We start from the raw sequence: 21,853 nt of genomic DNA on the forward strand, positions 1-21,853 counted from the left end.
CTACAACTTTCTCTTCTTTGCTCTTAAAAGCTCTGATTTTTTTTTCCTGGAATCCTAAACTTTGACTTTTGTTGCTACTGAGTTAGAAGTTAGTTTCATACAGTGAAAAAAACTTTGGATTTGGAATTGGGGGTTGTCAGTTCAGATTCTGGTTCTGCCACTTATTACCTGTATGACCTTGGTCAAGTCTCCTAACCTCTCAGGGCCTCAGTTTCTTCATTTGTAAAATGAGAGGATTGAACTAAAAGAGCTCTAAACTACCTTCTGGCCCTAAATTTATGATCCCAGAGTCAGTCTGAACCAGCAGTAGCCTTTCCTCAATATAGTTACAAATATATCTTAGTACATTCTTTGTCCATGCATTCCTTAAAGCCATGAAGCTGCCTTGCTCAGCTGAATACTTCTTTCTGATGTGTATTTTCTTTCTAGTGGAAAAAAAAAACATGTCCTGAAAAACTTATTTTGAAAATGATTTTAACCCCCCTGTGGATTGGCTTCCCTATAAGTGCAGTGGTCACTCACAAGCCCCATCCCACTACCGATTGGCCTGGCAACTTTGACCTGCCCTGTTTCTGACCCGAGTCAGTTCCCGCCCGGGTCGGTAGGCCACTGGCCCCCTCTGCTCCTATCTGCTCACCATACTGAAGCTGGAATTAGTGCCAACTAATCGACATCAGCCTCACTGCAGCTCAGAACTCCTGAGCTTAAGGGATTCAGCTGCCTCAGGCTCCCCGGCAGCAGGAGCACCGCCCCAGACTTGAAAACGAATTCTTATCAAAAACTCCAGCAAGGGTCTGCTCCCATACTGTTCGGAGGCAGGCAGGACTTTCTGAGACAAGGGGGAAAGATTCTGTATGGCTTGTGCCTAGAGATTGCGACCCATAGAAATGTTTAAGTTTTAAACCTCACAGTTTTATAGACTGACACTTTTAGGCAGGTTTGTAAACATGTACTAAAACCTTAGTAGCACTCCACCGATGCCCTGCCCCTCGTTATACTCTGAGCCACGATATGAATTCTTGCTAGACCTGAAGGGACCCAAGTATCTGACTTATTAACGATCATACCCATGAACTAAATGCAGTGGATAGAGTGGTTCCTGCCTAAGTTAGGAAGTTCTGGATTCAGATCCTGCCTCTGGCACACTAGTTGTATGACCCTGGGCAAGTCACTTAACCTCAGCAGGCCTCAGTTTCCCTAGCTGTAAAATGATGTTCTCTGAGGTCCCTTCCAGATCTGAATCTCTGATGCTATCTTAGCACCTAAGAAGCACCATAAAGTTTAGTTCAAAGAACACTGAAGACCTGAATTCTAGACCTGGATCTGCCATTGAACATTTGTGTGACTTTGGGCAAGTCACTTAAACACACCGGGCTTCAGTTTTCTCATCTATAAAACAGAACTAAATCTCTAGGCCTCTTTCAGCTCTTAAATTTTATGAGCGTGATATTCATTTTGTATTACCAGCAATACTTGTTCGACCCCTTGGTGGTCTGAACTATATCCAAAAGATTAAAGTGAGAGTAAATATTGCCCAGGTTGTGTTTTTTTTTCCTTCTGGTCAAATACCAGAGGTTGAATGGAATTGGTCAGGTGATTAAGAAGTCATTCCTCAGGCAGTTTTTGTCCAGTCCTAGTCATTTTAGCTGGGTAGAAATGGATGTCTGGAAACATGATGATACTGCCTCTTCACCACCCCTGCCTCCCCCCTGTCCCAAAAAGAATATTACAGTCCTTCTAATCTCATAGTACCTGTCTCTCCCCTACCTAGAGCTGCCATATAGCCCACTGACAACATATAAACTTGTATTTATGCCCTTGAACATATGCCTTGGTTTTCTATTTAAAAACAATTCTAATCTACTAAATGTATAAGAATTGTCTTTACTATCAGGATTTTTCCCTCTGCCCAGGATTTTTCTTTTTATGGAGATTGGTTGGGGGTGGGGAGATAGTTTGAAAATCATACTGGACTTAATGACTGATCTGGGCATATTATTTGTGTGGCTTTCCATATACAAAACAGTGTTGAGTAAATTACCTTATAAGTGAGTACTCACTTCAGAAAATAGGACCTTTTTGGGACAGGAGAATTGGAATTTCAATTGCATATCTAAATTTTTGTATCTTGGTTCCAGAGACTTAGAGAACAGTTAAGCCCTTGAGCTTATTGGTTTTAAAATTAATTCTGTGATATTGACAAAGATCTCTTTGCTGTTTCTCTGTTTACCATTAACTATTCTAAGGCCTTTGGCCAGTGCTAACAGTTTGGCCCTCCAACGGGGAGAATAGAAGTCCAAAGAAAATGCAAATAAGCTTGCCCTAATTATAATGGAGAAACATTTTGCTACTTATGGGGGGACAATTTTTCCATTCAGCTTAAACTTTAACATGGGCTTACAACTGATTGTTTCTCCCATCCCTCTCCCCCTCTGCAAATATTCCCATGAAAAAATATTTGTTAGGCATAGTTAATGTGTAGGCTGTATGAAAGAAGAAAATAAAAACAGAAACCTGTAGTCACGTCTCAGAAGTGACATATTTGCCATTTCTTAGTAAAGCTTAAGGGGAGTTAAGTCACAGTCCTTACCCACATTGATTTAGTGCAGGGATTTGTAACCTTTTTTGCGTTGTAGACCTCTCTGGCAGTCATTAGTGAATCCTACAGACCCTTTCTCAGAATAATGTTTTTAAATCATAAAATATGTGGGATTACAAAGGGAACCAATTATGGAGTGTCTCAGAAGTCAAGCTTTAATAGCAAAAAACAGAACTGAGGGGTTTTTTAAATCATATATTGAAATAGTTATCAAAAATTTTTTTTAAAAGTTCACAGACCCCTGGATTAAGAACCCCTCCTGATTTAATGTATCACTGGAACTTGCCCCATGATGGTGGGCACTTAATGCTTCTTGATTTGAATTATGCAAAAGATATCTTGACCACATTGCAATTCTTGATTCATTCTGGGCCTTTGAAGAAAAATCATTTGCTACGTATTATAAATGAGGAGTGCATTGCTGAGTTATGGAAAGGCTTTTTAACAATTGGTTTTCTTTCTAGGAAAACAGCCAGGTTCCTAAAATGTTACATAAATTTTCAGGTTTTTAAAAAATTTTAAGTTTTGGAGCAAAAACACAAAGCTCCCGACTTTTATTTCTTCTTGCCTTTGGTTCCTCCATCTTTCCCGTATCTCTCTTTCTTGGTGACCATGTTCATCTTCTTGACTATCTGCTGTCCTTTTAAAAGCATCAGCACTGTCCAAAGCTGTTCTGACCTTTTTAAGGTGCAGAAACTTTTTTTTTTCTTCCCCCACCAATGACATGGTCGGCAGTGATGCTTCAGCATGTCCTGGATTGGTGATCTCTACACCAGCACTGGATTAAGGAGTTCCACTTATTATTGGGTAGAGGAAAGGTAAATATGCCACTTTTCAGTGTTGACTTGCCCTCAGCTTATTTTATATAATGAACAGTCTTAAGAATTCAAAATGCCAAATAAAACCAAGCTGCTTATATTCATAAGCCTTCTCCAGCATTGGCAGATGGCATGTACATGAGAATCGACTTGTAACAGTTGTCTAGCATATGCAGGCTTATCTAAGAATACAAATTTTTTAAAGCCATAAAATGATTTGGTTAATGAAATACATGTAGGGAAATACTGACTATAGAAACTGCGTTATTATACCAGAGATCATCTTTTGCTCTTATCTTTTTGCAGAATTTTGTTATTTCTAAGAAGTTACTTGTCAGTATTTACTTTCCCTTTAGTTTTATAGCCCTCTTAGATACCCATCCTTTTTTTTTTTAATTCCTCACTGTTTTTTGGGGATCCATGTAGTTTATTTTTCCTCTTCACATTATTACCTTTTTTATTCAGCTTTAAAGGTATTTTATATCATATTTTTTAAAAAAAATTGTAACAACTGTTATTAACTGTCAGCAAGTCTTTGGTGTCAGTAATTAAGAGGTAGAATTGTGCTTTCTAGGATTTGTTCACTTCTCCAAATATACATGCCTCCTGTGTGTATGTGGTCTAAATTTTCATTTGTGTTCATTTTGTCATCATTTAACTTTTGTTATAGAAACTAGAAGTGGTAGGGCTGAGGATCAGTAGAAGATATGTAAGTGTGGGAGACCTAGTGTCTTTTTCATTTTGTTTTCTCTTGAGATTATTATTATTACAACCATCTAGATAATTTCTCTAAATTGTCTTTTAACCTCTGGAGACAGAACTGTAGTAGGGGAGGAAAAGACTTACCAGCATGCTCTGTAGATCCCTTATAAAAACAAATCTTAGAAGGAGGGAGGCAGGAAAATCTTTCTACTATTCTAGGTAAAAAGTTTAATGTAACTAGCTTAACTGGATGTCATGCTAAAAGTGAGAGAAGTATATGAATGGGTAGAAGAGCAAAGTAGGTAGTACTTTATGAAGTCTTATGAAAAAAAGCTGACAAATAATATTGACAACCAGAAGTAGGAGAATTAGTGACCTAATATTTGCTAATCCCTAGGAAAGAAGCATAACCTTCATTATAGTCACCATTAGGACGCAACACTTGCCAGGTCTGTTGCAGACCTGATAGTAAATGAAAGTTTGGGGAATTTGGGACAGTATATATAACTGGGGGGAATTATAGGGGGGAGTAGGAGGGGAGCTATGTTAGGTCATAATTATCTAAGCTTCCTTGCTGCCCAAATTCCTTGGGAAACTCAAGAGTTCTACCTTGTCATCTAAGAACCTGTGCTCTTTCCCTCTCCTCTCCCTACTCTCATTAAAAAAAAAAAAGTTAACACCAACTGTTGGTATGATATTTGTGCTGGGGTGAGGTGGCAGTGTTGGGTGGATGAGGACAGCTAGAGCAGGAATAAAATTTGGGTGGCGCTAAAGAATAAAATATATTTAGTGGGCAGACATCTAAAGCCTGGATTGAGTGTATCACTGTTTAAAGTAGATGGTGAATAAATCAAATTTTAATACCGTAAATTAATTCAGCAATAATAGTTTAGTTCATAAATCAAAGCTTTTAAGCAATCCAACCTAATTAAAATACAATCCAAACAATTCTTGATATTTAATGTTTAAGAGGGATGTCATCAGAATAGTAAGACTGTTTTGTCCTTGACTATTTTAAATAAACAGTCACCATTCCTGTTGGAAAAGAATACATTGAACAAGATGGTTTCCTACCGCCACGGTTCTTCATCCCTCCCACACTCACCCCCACCATGGTTCTGTTAACTCTGTTTCTTGAATAGAGACACATACTGAGTTCAAGTTAAGGCTCAGACCAGTTAACACAGAAAAGGACTCTGGAGTAAGTCATACAGTATATTCATTATCACTTCAGTTAACGTTCTGGCAAATGAGTTCTTTTGGAAAAAAGGTATGTTGAATGTGAATAGCTCAAGACAGACTTATCACTACATCTGGAGGAAGGGAAAAATCAATTATCCAGATTTCCTCTAGACAGTGGACCAGAAATACAAATTTTATAGGCAGTGGTCTTTTTCTGAACCTTAGGGAGACCACCTTGATGACATCTTATATTTCATCTTGTCCTCTTTTTGTACCATCTCTTTGCCCTGAAGCAGTGATATCATCTCCCCAAAAAACAGGTCTTCATTTCCCTATTAGACATCAGGAGATACTAACCCAAGTGGAACGTTGTCTGGCCTTTGCACTGAATTCAGAAATTCATGCTGAATCCTAACTGCCACTGCAACTGGACTTTGGTAAAACTGTATACCTAGGAAAATCTCTCTTCAGTACCCTGGCTTCCTTTTTTATACCCTCTTCCCACCCCCCCATTCATTGGTCCTTTTACTTGTCCCTCAAGTATCCTTTAACCTTGTATTTTGTCCCTAAAGCCTACTCAGGAATAGATGCAGTAAATTCCATTTTAATGATGGTGTACATGGCTTGGAAAACCTGGTATGAAGCCCATTCCAGGGGGATTTGCATTTTAACATTCTGATAGAGCCTAAAGCTTGAGATAGAAATTACAGAATTTCAAGCATCATCAACCATGGTGTGGGCAGTCTTTTTTAAATTTTTTAAATTGGACCAAGCCAATCCCAGCTGCCACTAAAAATAGTAAACTTGAGTGAACCATTCACTCTGATTCTTATCACCAATTATGCTTGCTAACTCTTAGGCATACAAATAAACTAACCAGCTTATTATCCTGCTTTCAAAGGATAACTTGTAGTGATCTTAGTATTGAAAAGAAACTGTCTGTAAAAATAAAATTTAAAATCCACTTCAAATTGTAAGCAATAGAAAGAAATCAGATCATATTTTGAATCCGCTTCCCATTTCAATATGGCGTTAAGGTTAAATTCTGATTTTAAAAATGAAAAGCAGGTATAAAGATATTGTGGGAGATGGGAAGTTGATTTTGTAGCAACAAAATAGTTTGTTCCCCCATGTATAACTTTGAAATTGTATTCTTAACTTCCTTCTCCCTCTCTCCCTTCCCCCCTTGTATGTGTGTATACATACATATGTATATGCATAAATCTTAAAATTTGTGTCTGTGTATATGCCCCTTTTTTTCAGCTAAGAATAACTATGGTTCTCAAACAAAATGAAAATCAGAGAATCGAGTTGGAAGGAACCTCAGAGGCATTCAACCCATCCCTAAAAGATGAGTGATCAGGCATATAGCCTTTGCTTAAAAATCTTTAGTAAGGGGGAATCTACTACCTCTTGGTACAGTCCCATCCCACTATTGGCTAGCTCTAAGTATTAGGAATTTGTTTTCCCAAAGAGGGAAGCCCAAATTAACTTCTTTGAAGCTTCCTCCTATTGTTCCTAGTTTTCCCTCTGAGTCAACCAGAACAAATATGTTGCCTCTTCTGAGTGATAGCACTTTAAATTCTTAAAGATGATCGAGGTTAAATGTCCCTAAATCCTTCAGCCGGTTCTCATATAGAATGAAAATAGAAGCTCTTTGCCATCCTGGTTGCTTTGCTTTGGATGCCTTTTAACTTACTGTTGTCTCTCTTAAAATGTGTTACCCACACTGTATGCAGGCAAGACTTTAAACTCCTTTCTCCTGGACCTTGTGCCTTACAGTGGAGCCTAATATGGTATTAACATTCTTGGCTGCCATTTTGCAATATTGACTCCTATTGAGTTTGTAGGCCACCAAACACCACCTCTTTCCCCCACACCCCCGACCCCAACAAGCTATATCTTCCCTGTCTTGTTCTTGTGGATTTTCTTTTTGAGAGCCCAAGTTTCAGACTTTTATTTGTCCTTATTAATATTTATTTTACTTTGGCCTAACAATCCAGCCTACCAAGATCTCTTTGATTCTAGCCTGTCACTCATCTTTGAATTTAGGTATCCCATCTTCGCCTTTGCATTAGCTATCCTTCCCAGCTTTGTGTCAAATGCATATTTGATGAGCATGCCATCGATGCCTCTGTCCAAGTTATCAATACAAAGTTAAGCCACACAGGACCAAGAATGGATCCCTGATGTACCTCACTGTACTATTAATGACTACTCTTTGGAATCTAGCCATTCAACCAGTGGATACCCCCCACCCTATCCCTCCTGCCTCCACTTGCACTATCATCTAATTTACATCTCTCTATCCTTTCCACATGAGTAGAGGCTTTATTAAAAGCTTTTGCTATAATCTGAGGAAAATGTATCTACAGTATTTTCCCAGATCTGCCTATCTAGTGACCCTGTCCAAAAAAAAAAAAGGTCTAACTGGCATTAACTTGCTCTTGCTCCTGAAGACATATGCACCCTTCATGCCCCCCGTGTCTTTTGTAGATACTTACTCTCTTTCCTAGTAAGTTCTATAATTTTCTTGGGAACCCATTTAGCTTCCTGGCTACAGACCATTCCATTCTCTTCCCTTTAAAAAAAATAATAATAATCAGGACCTTCACCATTCTTCATGCCTATAGTACCTCTCCCATTCTCAAAGACAGAAAATGTTGGTTCATCTGCCAGCCCTTTTAGTGCACTGGAATTTTAATTCTTCTGGACCTGATGGCTTGAACTCATCCTTTTGGGGGTCAGCTCTTTATTAACTTTTACCATTCTGTCTCTTGCTATTCAAAGGTCATTTTCCTTGACAAGAGAAAACAAACAAAATAAGGGTGAGGTGGCTTAGCATTCTCTGTAGTTGGTTATCTACCTCAAGCAGCAGTCCTGTCTCTTCTTGGATCCTCTCCTTTTCCCCACTAGCACTTTTTTCTTAAAGAAAAACAGTCCTTTTTTTGTCCTTGACTTTTTTTTTTAACCAGCTTCTTATTGTTCTGAACTTTAACACGCTTGAAACTCTTGTAAAGCCGTCTCATGTTCTTGTATTCATTCTCTTTTACTTTGCTTCCATCTTTTGACTTTTTAAAAATCTAAGTAGGGCAGTAAAGTATTCTGTGCATCTACTTCAGTCTCCTTAGACAACTCTTCTTTTCCTCTTAATGAGAAGGTTTTTCATTGTGTCCTCAGAATTTTATTCTTGAGTTTCCCATCTCCTTTGGACAGACTTTCTTTGTAAAATCTTGGTCCCAGGCTTATATAGTCCTCATAAAACCCTTTATAAAACTTTCTCCCTGCCACCTCACCTCTCCCGTCTAGGATATGAGTCAGACCATGCCCACCTCTCTTTTCCATCTCAGTGACAAATTCTAAAACAGTCATTTCCCTCCAAGATTCCTACTATTTCCTTCTTGGTAAGAATCTTATCTAGAAAAGAATGCTCCTTTCTAGTTTTCCTACCTATTAAAGGATGGTATTCTCCTTAAGGTGAATCAAGAAGTTACTTCCTGTTCTGATTTGGGGAAAAGTAAATGTTCCTGCAAATGTCTGCCTCATTAAAGTCTACCATGACTGCTGTGTCATGTTACTGTACCATATTTGCAATCTGTAGCCCAGGCTTCTCCCAGATCTCTCTCTCTCCCGTCTCCTCTCTCCTCTCTCCTCTCTCCTCTGTCTCTCTCTCTCTCTCTCTCTCTCTCTCTCTCTCTCTCTCTCTCTCTCTCTCTCTCTCCCTCTCTCTCTCTTTCTCTCTCTCTCTCTTTTTTTGTCCAGGTGATCCAAAATATTCTGATGACACTTCCTCTTTGATTTCTGCCTTGGATCTTCACCCTAGTCTTTTAGACCATACTTTCCCTCTGGTTCCTAGGTTTCTTCACATAACTTAATCTTTTTAATGTACAATGCTAATTTGTGCTGCCTTGTGATACCTTATTTATCTGGTTCCTTTTAAATAAGGTACATTCTTTCAGTGCTATATTCTGATCATAGGTCTCATTCCACCGAGTCTCAGTGATACCAGTGATACCAGTGAGATCAGATTTTCCTCCTTGTTCGAGGGGGAAATCCTTGTGGATTGTGGCATGTGGTAAATGATAAGGAGAAGGTTTAGAATGCAGATATTACAAATATAATGACCCACTAGAGTCAACTTGGGAGAGTAGGAGGACAAAAGACCTGGGTTTTTGAATCCTTGCTATGCCATCTGCTGGATTGAATTTAAGTGGGTTAATGAACTTCTGGCCTCAATTTCTTCATCTGTAAAATGGCAAAAAAAAAAACAAAAAAAAAAAACAAACAAAACTCAAAAAACCCAATATCTGACCTTCCTCACCAAAGTGGAACGGGGAGGATAAAATGGGGATTGATACCAGCACCTACCTCTCAGGGTTGATGTGTGGTTGGTAAATGAGGTAATAATTGTAAAGTGCTTAGTACGGCACCTGGCACACAGTAAACACTATGTAAATGCTCGCCTTTATTGTCATTACCATCGTCATCATTATTAAAGTAGTTGTATGGACCACGGATAGGTACAGAAGCTGTGATTTCATTGTTATAAGGGAACTCTTAGGTGAAGAACTCTTTCTCTGGATGCAGGATCCTTAGGTCCTCAATCCTTTTATTGAGGGGATTTGTCCTGTGGAGTTAGATTCAGTCTAGAACTAGATTCAGTCTAGTCAGAACTAGAGGGCCACATGTGGCCTTGAGACCGCAGGTTCCCCACCCCTGACTTAGGGAGAGGCAGGCAGACAGACATAAGCTTCAGCTCTCTAAATTTTGAAGCTATGACCTTGTGATCACGGAATAGATTTTAGACTATCCCAATAGGATACAAAACAAGTTCAGTGGATCAATTATTCCCTCTACATGAATCAAAATAACCAGTTTGACTTTGACTGAATGAACTAATTTGGCATTGTCTACTGCCAAACGGCCAGTGATTTCCATTAAGTTGCAGTGGGGGGGGAGCTGAGGTGGGAGTAGAACAAAGGGTATGTGTGGTGTGTGTGTGTGTGTGTGTGTTTTAGAATGAAATTTAACTGCCTTTTATTTCACAGAACCTATACCATCTTAATTTCTCCAAAACCCTTGCAGAACAGAATTTTTCTTTGCCAATTAACTGGAAAGAGGGTCAGACTGTTGCTAGTAAATTTGTTGGCAGAAGAGAATTTTCCTGTACAACTTAACCTAATTGTATTTCTGAAAACTTCACGGACTCTTGGTTCAGCTTAGGTGAAATGACAAGTTGTTTATTAGGACGTGGGCACATCTGATTTTCTGTCTAGTCTTCTAAGTGAGCTTTTAAAATCCTAATTGGTCTCTAGGATTTTTGCTTAGCCCTGTGACATGAGACCGATCCCTTGCTGCTCCTTCGCTTCATTATGATACCTTTAGGTTTTGAAGATGTTAGTAATTTTCTGCTTTCCTAACAGGTGACGTTCCAGGCTTGCAGTATCTCTGAAGCCAGGTACCTCTACGATCAGCTGGCTACTATTTGTCCAATTGTAGTAAGTAGAAAAGAGATTTTCCTGCAATGCATTTCTTTGATGTACTGAACAGATTTTGCATGGACAAAACTACTGTCAGTGTATTTTCTGTCCACTCATGACCTCAGTCAACATTGGAACTGCATAAATCGTGTACAGCTATTAGATCTATATTTAGAGTTAATGGACTATGGATAAGAGAAGTTAAAATAGATTGGTGACACTAAGACCTTTGTTGGTGGTGCCACCACCTAGCTTTACAGTTTTAACTTACTCCATTCTGACATTGTCTTGCTCGCTTCACTCCATCAGTTATAAAAAATACTTCCTTTACAGGAAAGTGAGTTCCTTTGAATGAAAACAAAATTATGAGCTATGCCCATCTGTCTTCTATTTCAAGAATTCAAGAGACTTCAGGTCATTTGGTGGGGAGGGGGTGGGGTACAAAGGATGAGTTGAGAAGTCAGTCAGTTTCAAGGGGGTTGGAGAAGTATGTAAGAAGAAGCTGTGGAACATTATCCGCAAAAGCTAATTTTTGTTTGTTTTTAGATGGCTTTGAGTGCTTCATCTCCTTTCTACCGAGGCTATGTGTCAGATATTGATTGTCGCTGGGGAGTAATATCCGCATCTGTAGATGATAGAACTCGGGAGGAGAGAGGATTGGAGGTGTGAATGCTTTTTTTAATAGCCTATTTAAATTAAGCAGGTAAAATGGGGATATTGTTTCAAACAGTATTCAAAACTTGTTTGAATTTTTCTATCTTGGGTAGCCAATGACAAGTCTCATGTCTTTTTATAAGTTAGAACCTTCTCTGCATCTTTGGGCTCTCTGATTTCAAAGTTGGCATTTGGCCCTAATGGGAGGGAAATGAAGGACTGTCACTAGTGTCCAAAATTGGAGCATCCTTCCTTAGTGACAGTCACCAAAAAACACCCCAAATTGATTAAGTTCTGATGGAAAGAAGGGAGAGAGATGTTTTCTAATCTTGATGACTTTGTTAAACCTGCACTTGTCTTAGCTACCTACTTAAGATACTTAACAATTTTTAACATGTATTTATGCTCTGTATTCTACAAGTCAGTGGTCATGGCTTTTCTTTTTTAACTAAATGTCTTTATGATGACGTATAATCAGTGCTCTTGTGTGATGCTATTTGCTTTAGGAGAAATGTAATTTCTTCCCAAGTCTTCACCATTATTATTTTTAATTACATTTTTATTTTGTTAAATATAGCCAATTACATTAAAAGAAACTTTTAATACTAATTTTTTAAAAAAATTTAAAAAATTTTTTTTGAGTTCTAAATTCTTTCCCACCCTCCCACACCATGAGAAGGCATGCAATATGATACTAATTACACCTATCTTCACCATTATTATTGAGGAATACTAACACATAAAAGATTGTGGACTTTATGTCATGTTGATTAGCCTGTAACCTCATATGTTTAAAGTAAATACCCGGCAGACTGAGTAGTGAGTTATTCTTTGTGCCAGCGGAGCTAAGGTCAAAAGTGTATGGTTGTGGGCTTTTTTTGTTTTGAATTATGATTTGCATTGGAAGGTTGCCCTTGCCTCCAAAGTAGGTTTTTTCCCTCTCGTTGTTTCAAAAAACAAAAGGGGCTTTGGAAGTTACTTTGTAGTAAACACTCAAAACATCCCAGAAAGCAATCATTTGCCATTATTTTTTTTCTTTAAAATTTCTAGAAGATTTCATCACTTCCTTAGAAGTGTTTCTCAGCATCAATGAGCTTTTCATTTCTCTTAACTTTTCTTTTCAATTTAATTAAAAATTTTTTTTGTTACATTTTAAGTTCCAAACTCTCCCTCCCCCTGCCCTCCCCACCTCACACTAGAGAAGGCCAACATTTGACACAGATTAGATAGATAGCTATAAAACCATACTAACTTCTGTTTATCTGGAGGTAGATAGCATCTTCCTTCATAGGTCCTTTGTTGTTGATTTGAGTGTAATGCACAGAATAACTTAGTTGTTCACAATCGTTCTTCTAACAAACAGTATTGCTGTTGTCCCTTAAATTTTAATTTTTGTGTTACCTTTCTCAGGGTATTTCAAAAGTTCTATTTCTGTGGCATTATTTGTAATAAAATATATTCTATTTTAGCCTCTGAAGAACAACAGCTATAGGATTAGCAAATCTCGATATGATTCGATAGACAGTTATCTCTCTAAATGTGGTGAAAAATACAATGATATTGATTTGACAAAAGATAAAGAAATCTATGAACGCCTATTAAAGGAAGGTAAGTACCTGATCCTGGTATTCAGATTTAATGCTCAGTTTTTAGCTCTTCAAAACTCATTTTTGCCATACTTGCTAACTGGTTTTTATCATTAGTACGAAGTCTATGGTAACTCTTCAAAGGTTGCTGGACAGTATGTCTCTAAATACTAGGTATCTATGAAATTCTTGATTTTTTTTTTTTTAGTAAGAATATTCTGAAAATTTTTTTACTCTAAATATAAATCCCCCCACCCCTAAGAGAAAGAACATTTTCATATACAAATGAGAGCAGAAAAAAGTTCACATATGAAACAATGAATTTGTATTATGTACAGCTTGCTTTAAAAAAAAAAGAAGACATGTAATAAATTCAGTGTGTAACTCACAAAGCTGTGCTTGTCTTGTATTTCCCTAAAATATGTATATTCTTTAGAGGTATGTATCCAGGTCTAGGCCAGATCCACAGGCTGAGTGGATAAAAGTTTGCCATCATGTCAGGAGTATCCAGATTTACAGAACAGGAAACAGAGAAGGTAAACCAATCTCAGAAAACAAAATTGAACAAGCTATAAATGAACTAACTTCCAAAGAAAAAACCACCCAGAACCACATGAAATTTCCAAGTGAATTCTATCAAACATTCAAAGAACAATTAATTACAATATTACATAAGCTTTTCAAAAAATAGGAATAGAAAGGAACTTAGAAACTTCCTTCTATGATACAAATATGATCTTGATACCTAAACTAAGGAGAATTGAAACAGAGAAAGAAAACTATAAGCTAATATTCCTGACAAATATCAACACAACCTTCAAATAAAATGTCATCAAGAGTAGCGCCGTAACAACATATCAAAAAGATTACACACAATAACCAGGTTAGATTTATACCACGAATTCAGGGTTGGTATGGTAATAAGAAAAGCATAAACATGCTAGATGATATTAATAAAAAGAATTGGGGGGAAAATCCTTTCTGATTATTTCAATAGATGCAAAAAAATATACTAACTTGTTTTATTTAACCAAAAATAGAAGTTAAAAAAAATAGAAGTAAATATACCTTTCCTTAATATGGTAAATTAGTATCTCTCTAAAATAAGAGCTGTCATTGTGCTTCATGAACATAAACCAGAGACCTTTCCAGTAGGATCAGGGCAAAATCAAGGATGTCCATTATCATCATTGTTATTAAATATAGTGCTAGAAATGTTAGCTATGGCAACGCAACAAGAAAAAGAAATTGAGGAAATAAGCCTAAGTAGAGAAGAAATAAAATTATTTATTGCAGATGCTATGATGGTTTACTTAGAGAACCAACTAGAAATTATTTAGAAACAAATAACAAGCGAGAGTTGCGGGATATGAGATAAGTCATCAGTATTTCTGTGTATTACCTATAAAACTCAGCAGGAAGAGGGAGAAGGTCTATTTAAAATAACTGCACAATGCATAACGTATTCAAATCAACCTACCAGGATATCCATGGAAATTGTATGAGTGTAACTATACAAAAGGGGACAGAGTACAAATATGAAAGTACAGAATACTCTGGACAGAAATAGACCCAAAGGATTGGAAAAACATTAATTGCCCCTGGGTAAGATGAACCAGTAAAATAAAAATGACAGAACTACCTAAATTAATTTACTTTTTCAGGGCCATACAAATCAAATTATCAAAGAATTACTTTATAGAGCCAGAAAAAAAAAGTAATAGAATTCATCTGGAGGAACAGAAAGTCTAGAAACTCAAGTAATATCGTGGGAAATAAAAGTGGGAAGGCAGGGGGCTAAGCAGTACTAGTCCTCACAACTATGGTACACAGCAGTGAGCATCAAAACAATGATTAAGTAGTAGTTTGGAAATAGATGTTTATCAGTGGAATAGATTAGGTGTATTACAGAAGCAAGGAAACCTAGTTAGCCTAGTGTTTGATAAGCCCAAAAAACCCCAGCTTCTAAGGTAAGAACTCACTCTTTGACTAAAACTGCTGGGAAAACTAGAAAGTACTTTGGAAGAAGTTAGATGCAGCTGAGCATCTCACCCTATAAACCATGAGCTTCAGATGGATACAGGAGTTAGAGATGCAGAATCAGACATATATTTTTGGCCATGGTCTATGTGGGAAATACTTTTGCTTGCTTATGCATACACATGCAGACACATATACGCACGCATGCACGGGCATGTGTGTGAAGCTCCACCCCGTCCCTACCCGCCACCCCACTTTCACACCTGCTGTGGGATAGAATAAGGAGAGGAAATCAAAGGATAGGGCTCTCCTCTAAGAGAAGGAGAAGAGAATCACAGACAAACAGGACAGCTTTGAAAGTCACAGGTTGATTTCTATATACTTAAAATAACAAACAAGCTATACATAATAGAAATCCAGTTTTATGTGCAATATGGAAATGTTCATTTTTTTTGTTGTTGTTTGTTAAGTTCAGAAGAAAAGGGGAAGGAAAAAAACCCTGATATCAGAAGGAAAACCAGGACAAAGTAGAAACATGGAACAAAGTAGCTCTTTTCCAGAAAGAAGATGTCCTTTTGATGTAGTTTGTCTATCAGAATAACTCTCCTCCACACTTGTAGAGTTGTCTCATTCTCCGACTAGGCTGGTAAAATGAGCAGTCTTAACTACATTTGGAGTGAGCTTCGTGTGCCCTTCTTCTGTAGGTATTGACCATCTCCTGGCCCAACATATTGCCCATCTTTTTATTCGAGACCCACTGACTTTGTTTGAAGAGAAGATACACCTAGACGATGCCAATGAATCTGACCACTTTGAGGTATCCCCTTTCATTTCTTAATATGTTTACTCAGTGCAGGCTTATTTTCTCTATGAATATTTGCTGTGAGATAGTAACAGTAATCCACATTGCAGGGGTGACAGGTATTTGTAGTTCTTTAACCAGCATAGTAAGAGACTAAGGAACGTAAAGTCTGAAATATCCTGATAAAGGTGCACCTGCACCACATTTACTAACTCAGGCATATTGCCACCATTGTGGTAATGTTTTCCATTGGCCTCGCAATTCCTTAGTCAGTAACCAGGTCATTTAGATTTGCCCAGACTGATCCAATCAGATATTCCACAGGACAATAATTTCAGGGCTATAATACAGCCAAACAGTACAGTTGTTGTAATCTGTACTGGCTAACATACATATGCATGTGTGTGGAGATATATGCAAAAATATACGTATAATCACATATATGTTGTCTATTAAGCTATTTTCACCGTGCATCTTAATCCAACAAGTATTATCCATTGACTGTATGCCAGACACTAGAGACACAAAGACAAATATGAAAAGCAATCTCTGCCCTCAGGGAGTTTATGTTCTGCTGGGGGGATGCAACATGTAGACGTTGACACGATTACTTGAGGAGAATGAGAATAATGATAAATAAATAACCACAGGGTCAGGAAAGCCTTTATGTGTGGTGACCCTGGAAAAAAAGACAAGTGAAAAGAAGTGAAGGTGAGAAGGAAATACATTCCTGGCACGAGATATTTGTAAAACAAATAAATAACATACAAATTTATTAACGGGGTTCCTTCTGATTCTCGTATACCTAGATGTGGCTGTAGATATATATCTATAAATCTGCTTGTTCTCAGTGTTCAGCTGATTTCACATTGGCCTGACGGTAGAAAATGTCAGTAATCTGTTTGGATTAAAGTGGAGCTGGTCATTTTAGGGTATTTATCAAGCAGAATGAGTAATTGTGTTTCCTTCATAAATATTCTGTTTGTCATGTGTTGATTCTTACAGAATATTCAGTCTACAAACTGGCAGACCATGAGATTTAAGCCTCCTCCTCCAAATTCCGATATTGGATGGAGAGTAGAATTCCGCCCAATGGAGGTAAGAATGTTACCAAGTTATGTCAGTGGGAGTTCAGCCCTTGAATAACGTCCAGTAGTTAATTTTGGAGACTTAAATAATTAAGTCAGTGCAAGATCAAAATAATTTTTAGAATCTAAAAGATCAGGGATTCTTAACCTAAGGATTTAAAAAAAATAATGTTCATATCTGTATTTCAATGTAGTTGATTTCCTTTGTTATCCTGTGGTTTTTGCATTTGCATTTAAAAGCATTGTTCAGAGAAGGACTCCAAGATACTGTTTTAGATGGCCTTTGAACCATCTGGGGTTTTTCAAGGAAATCTGATTGTAAATGTTAACCAGGCCTCAGAGCCACAAAACTCCAGTGGTTTGCTAGAGCACCAAATTAAGGGTCAGACCTGAGTATCCATCCTGACTCTGCTGCTATCTCTGTGTGACTGTAGATTAGCCAGCTGTTCTCTATGTTGTTGTCTTGTTTCTCATCTGGGGAGAATACAGTCTGCCTACTTATTTTCAGGATAAAATGAGATGTCTTTCAAAAAAGTGAAAAGCACCATGCAAATGTGAGGTGGAACTGTGTGAGTTATGATTATTTTAGAGTGGTTATTGTCTGTGTGCTCTTTTTTTGGACACGTTTATTATGTTCGGAGTTGAATCAAGATTTTAAAACTTGGAAACATCTTATTGTCTAGGTTCAGTTAACAGACTTTGAGAACTCTGCCTATGTGGTGTTTGTGGTCCTGCTAACCAGAGTAATCCTTTCGTACAAACTGGATTTTCTCATTCCTCTGTCAAAGGTGAGAATGTGAATTCCTTGATACACTGATAGTAAACCTATGTCCCCTAAGCCTGAGGCTTCTTCAGTGCATGGCAGTTTGCAAAATACAGGATGAGAACTTGTTAGAGTTTCTTAGAAAAAAGGTGCTTTCCTTTCCTGAATATATAATTCTCCTGAATAGTGCCTTCTCATCAGCATTTTCTTGTCTAACACTTCATTATTGAAACATCTTTGAGCAAGAAGTTCTTGGTAGGTCTTTATATCAACTTTTTGGAAAGTCTTGGAGTCACATGAAACAAGTCAGATTTGCTTTTTAAAAATATTCTTTATTATGCAGCATCTTTTATTCCTTTTTTTAAACAAAATATGAAAACACAGAAATTTAGGAAACCTGATTGTTAATATTAACTAGGCCTCAGAGCCTAGTTGGGAAGATGAGGGATATAGAGAGGGCATTAACCCTGTGAATTTTCACTTTAAGAGGAATTTTATTTAGGGAGTTAGTTTATTTTTCAGTATTTTATACTTAATAAACATGAGAAATACTTAGAAACACAAGACCATATGAACGAACACAAGTTAATGTTGCTCAAACCCTAGGTAAATAGAATCCTGAAGTGAGTGTTGACCTACAGGAAATGTGACAATTTTCACAAAATATTAAATTGTATTCTAGTATCTACAGTGACTCTTGAAGGAAATTAACATTTTACACATGTAACACCTCATTTTCAGGGTCAGAACCTCTATATTGAGGACTAGATAGTCAAAAATTTCTCTGAGGGTAAATTTGAAAAAAAAAACTTTAAAAGTGGGAGGCATTAATGTGTGTTGAGTAGAAAGAACAGTAAGGGATGGGAAGCATGATTCCTAGAGGCAGCTGGTGGCACAGTGGATAGATTACTGAGCCTGGAGTAAGGAAGACTTGAGTTCAAATCCAGACTCAGACAGTTATTGGCCCTCTGACCCTGGGCAAGTCACTTAAACTCTCTTTGCCTCAGTTTGCTCAACTGTAAAAGAAAAATTGAAGATAATTAAAGCTTCCAGCCCCCAGGGTCGTTGTGAGCATCAAATGAGAAAATATTGTAAAAGCATTCAGCACATAGTAGGCACTGCTGTTTCCTTTCTGACCCTATGACTAAGTCACTGTTTTACCTCAGGCAGGTCACTTAATCTCTTTATACCTCAGTTTCCTATGAAAATCAGACGGTTGAACTAGATGACCACCAAAGTACTTACCAGCCCTAATGCTTTGTGAATCTCTCCATTTAGAGGCGAGGCAGCATGGCATAATTGAGGTGGGCATGAGCCAAGAAAACCTAGGCTCACGTCCTTCTGACACATTCTGGCTGCGTAATCCCTGAGCAAGTCTCTTCTAGGAAACTCAAAGAATTTAAGTTTCAGTGAAGGGGTTTACTTTTATGCCTGATATCTCAGGCCCAGTCCATATTCAGTACTACAAGAAAGTTTCCTTCATTTGAGATCCATAGGTCTGGTGCTTTCCCAATTTTATTCATCATCCTTTTCAGATGAAGAAATAACTTATCAGCTCTGTCTTGACCTCGTGAGGCAGTGATCTGGTGGTAGCCTTGTATTCAACTTCATCTGAGAGGGTTTATTTCTGGTTCCATATGAGAAGGACCCTGATGATATGTTTTCGTAGCATGGATCTCTAGAGGACCTCATATGGCTATAGTGTGTTGATCCTCTTTTCAGAAGAACCTGGGGGTAACAGAGGCATGTGCAAATCACCCAATGAATGTTGGACACTAAAACTATGTGTTGAATTAGCCAGAAAGCAATAGTAAATGCAAAATTTCTCTTTTTTTTTTGCATGCTTTTAAAATTTTTAAGTCTATTTTTAACATTCTTTTAAAAATGTTTTGAATTCCAAATTCTCTCCCACCCTCCAGGCCTTCCCCCACCCATTTAGAAAGCAAATGATATGATACCAATTATACAAGTGAAATCAGGCAAAACATTGCTATATTAACCAAGTTGCCAAAAAAAAAGATGTCAAACTAAAGTAAAAAAATGTACATTTTAATTTGCACTCAGAGCTCATCATCTCCCTCTCTGGAGGTAGAGAGCATTTTTCATCATGAGTACCTTGGAATTGTGTTCACTCATGATTTTGATCAGAGTAGCTAAGCCTTTCGCAGTTGATTGTTGGTACAGCATTGCTGTTACTGTGTACAGTGATCTCGCGTTTCTGCTCACTTTACCTTGTATAAGTCCATCTAGGTCTCATCAGGTTTTTTTCTGAAACTATTCTGCTTATCATTTATTATACCACAATAGTATGCCATCACAATCATGTATTGCAACTTGTTCAGCCATTCCCCAGTTTGTGGGTATCCAGGTCTTTGACACTGCAAAAAGAGCTGCTGTAAATATTTTTGTACATATAGGTCTTTTTCCTTAATTTTTTTTTTAAATCTCTTTGGGATACAGACCTAGTAGTAGTATTGCTGAGTCAGAGGGTATGCACAGTTATGTAACCCTTTGGGTATACTCCTAACTTATTCTTCAGAATGGCTGGACCAGTTCGCAGCTCCATCAATAGTGGATTAGTGTTCATACTTCTTCACATCCCCTCCAGCACAAATGCAGATTTCTTAAGGAAGTCTTTAACTCTCAGCCCCTAAGAAATAAGGATCTTGTCTCATTTGATGCTATTTTAAAAACTTACTATTCCTTTTCTCTTAGGTTGATGAAAACATGAAAGTGGCTCAGAAACGAGATGCTGTCTTACATGGGCTATTTTATTTCAGGAAAGATATTTGCAAAGGTTCAAAACCTCTTTCCAGTAAGTTTAGACTTTTTTAGATCCAGTTTACAGTAAGGAGGAGTTACTTAATTCTCTCCTCTCTCCATCCCTTTTCTTAGGTGGCACTGCTGTGGTAGATGGTTGTAGTACAGCCCAGAATGGTACGGAGACAGACACTGAAGAATTCACATTGATGAGCATAGATACAGTCATCAATGGGAAGGTAGAGTTGGTTGACTTGGTCCAAAATTCCGTGTTGATGTTAAATTATCAAGAAGAAAAATAAAAACTATGTGATAACTTTTTTTTTTTTAATAGGAAGGTGTTTTTCCTGGATTGATACCAATTCTAAACTCTTACCTGGAGAGTATGGAAGTAGATGTAGACACAAGATGCAGCATACTTAATTACTTGAAGCTAATAAAGAAGAGAGCATCGGGTATGTATGATAATTTTTTTTTCAGCTGTCATACCACAGAAGAATTTGGTAATGGTGTTTAGGGTTTTTTTGTACTATTCAGCTTATAAAATTAGTCTTGCCTGGAAATCTCAGACCTGTTGATATCTGTAAAATGGTTACTAATGTGTAGTATTAAATAGCCTATGCCAGTCCCATATATATTGTGTGAATTTAGTTGTTTTTTTTTTTCCGTTGCAGTGAACCTGTAAATAACAAATATGCTTTTGATTAACAAGCCAAGTAAGAAATGTTCCTCTTTTTAGGACACACAATTATAAATTTTCCCACACATTTTTCATATTGTTACATGATAAGTCATAGAAAGTCATGTAATAAACATCTGGGTTCTATTTGGGGAGAAGGGTTCATTTTTTCTCCCCTCTTCTTGGAGCTTAAAGTTTAAAAAATAATTGGCTACAGACCTACTTTGTAATTAAATCAGTCAGTAAACATTTATTAAGTACTTAGTTTGTGCCGGTGCTGGGAATGCAAAAAAAAAAAAAAAGGCAAGAGACAGTCTTTGTCTTCAAGGAGCTTACAGTCTAACGCAAACAGTTGTATAGAAAGTGAGCTGTGTGTAGGATAAATAGGAAAGATTAACAGAGAAAAGGCACTGAAACTAAGAGGGGTTGGGGAAGACTTCCAGTATAAGGGAGAATTTTAGTTGAGACTTAAAGGAAGCCAGGGAGGTCAGTAGTCAGAGCAGAGGAGGGAGATTCCAAGCATGGGGGAGAGCCAGAGAAAATGCCTGGAGCCAAGAGATTGTCTGTCGTTACCATGAGGCCAGTGTCACCTAGATCAAAGAGTAAATATTGGAGAGTGAGGTACCAAGTGAGGACTGGCAAGGTAGGAGGGGGCTAGGTTAGGAAAAGGCTTTGAATGCCAACAGAGGATTTTGTATTTGCTCCTGTAGGCATTAGGGAGCCACTGGAATTTATTGAGTAGGAGGTGCTGACGTGATCA

The 21,853-nt window shown here is 37.6% G+C and overlaps 1 protein-coding gene across 2 annotated transcripts in view; it reads left to right on the forward strand.

Annotated features, from left to right (window-relative positions):
- The window catches only part of GCLC (glutamate-cysteine ligase catalytic subunit), a 76,193-nt gene that overhangs the window by 50,309 nt on the left and 4,031 nt on the right, over nt 1-21,853 (forward strand). Inside the window, exons 7-15 of one of the 2 annotated variants that reach the window (XM_036766350.1) lie at nt 10,725-10,799; nt 11,328-11,444; nt 12,905-13,043; nt 15,706-15,818; nt 16,809-16,901; nt 17,575-17,679; nt 20,370-20,451; nt 20,550-20,653; nt 20,749-20,869. In XM_036766350.1, the coding sequence (XP_036622245.1) occupies nt 10,725-10,799; nt 11,328-11,444; nt 12,905-13,043; nt 15,706-15,818; nt 16,809-16,901; nt 17,575-17,679; nt 20,370-20,451; nt 20,550-20,653; nt 20,749-20,869 (949 nt within the window). Of the gene's footprint in view, nt 1-10,724; nt 10,800-11,327; nt 11,445-12,904; nt 13,044-15,705; nt 15,819-16,808; nt 16,902-17,574; nt 17,680-20,369; nt 20,470-20,549; nt 20,654-20,748; nt 20,870-21,853 lie in introns of both variants that reach the window. The other variant, XM_036766349.1, reaches the window with a different exon arrangement.

The sequence above is a fragment of the Trichosurus vulpecula genome, chromosome 7 (genome assembly GCF_011100635.1).
Source record: "Trichosurus vulpecula isolate mTriVul1 chromosome 7, mTriVul1.pri, whole genome shotgun sequence".
Lineage (NCBI taxonomy): Eukaryota > Metazoa > Chordata > Mammalia > Diprotodontia > Phalangeridae > Trichosurus > Trichosurus vulpecula.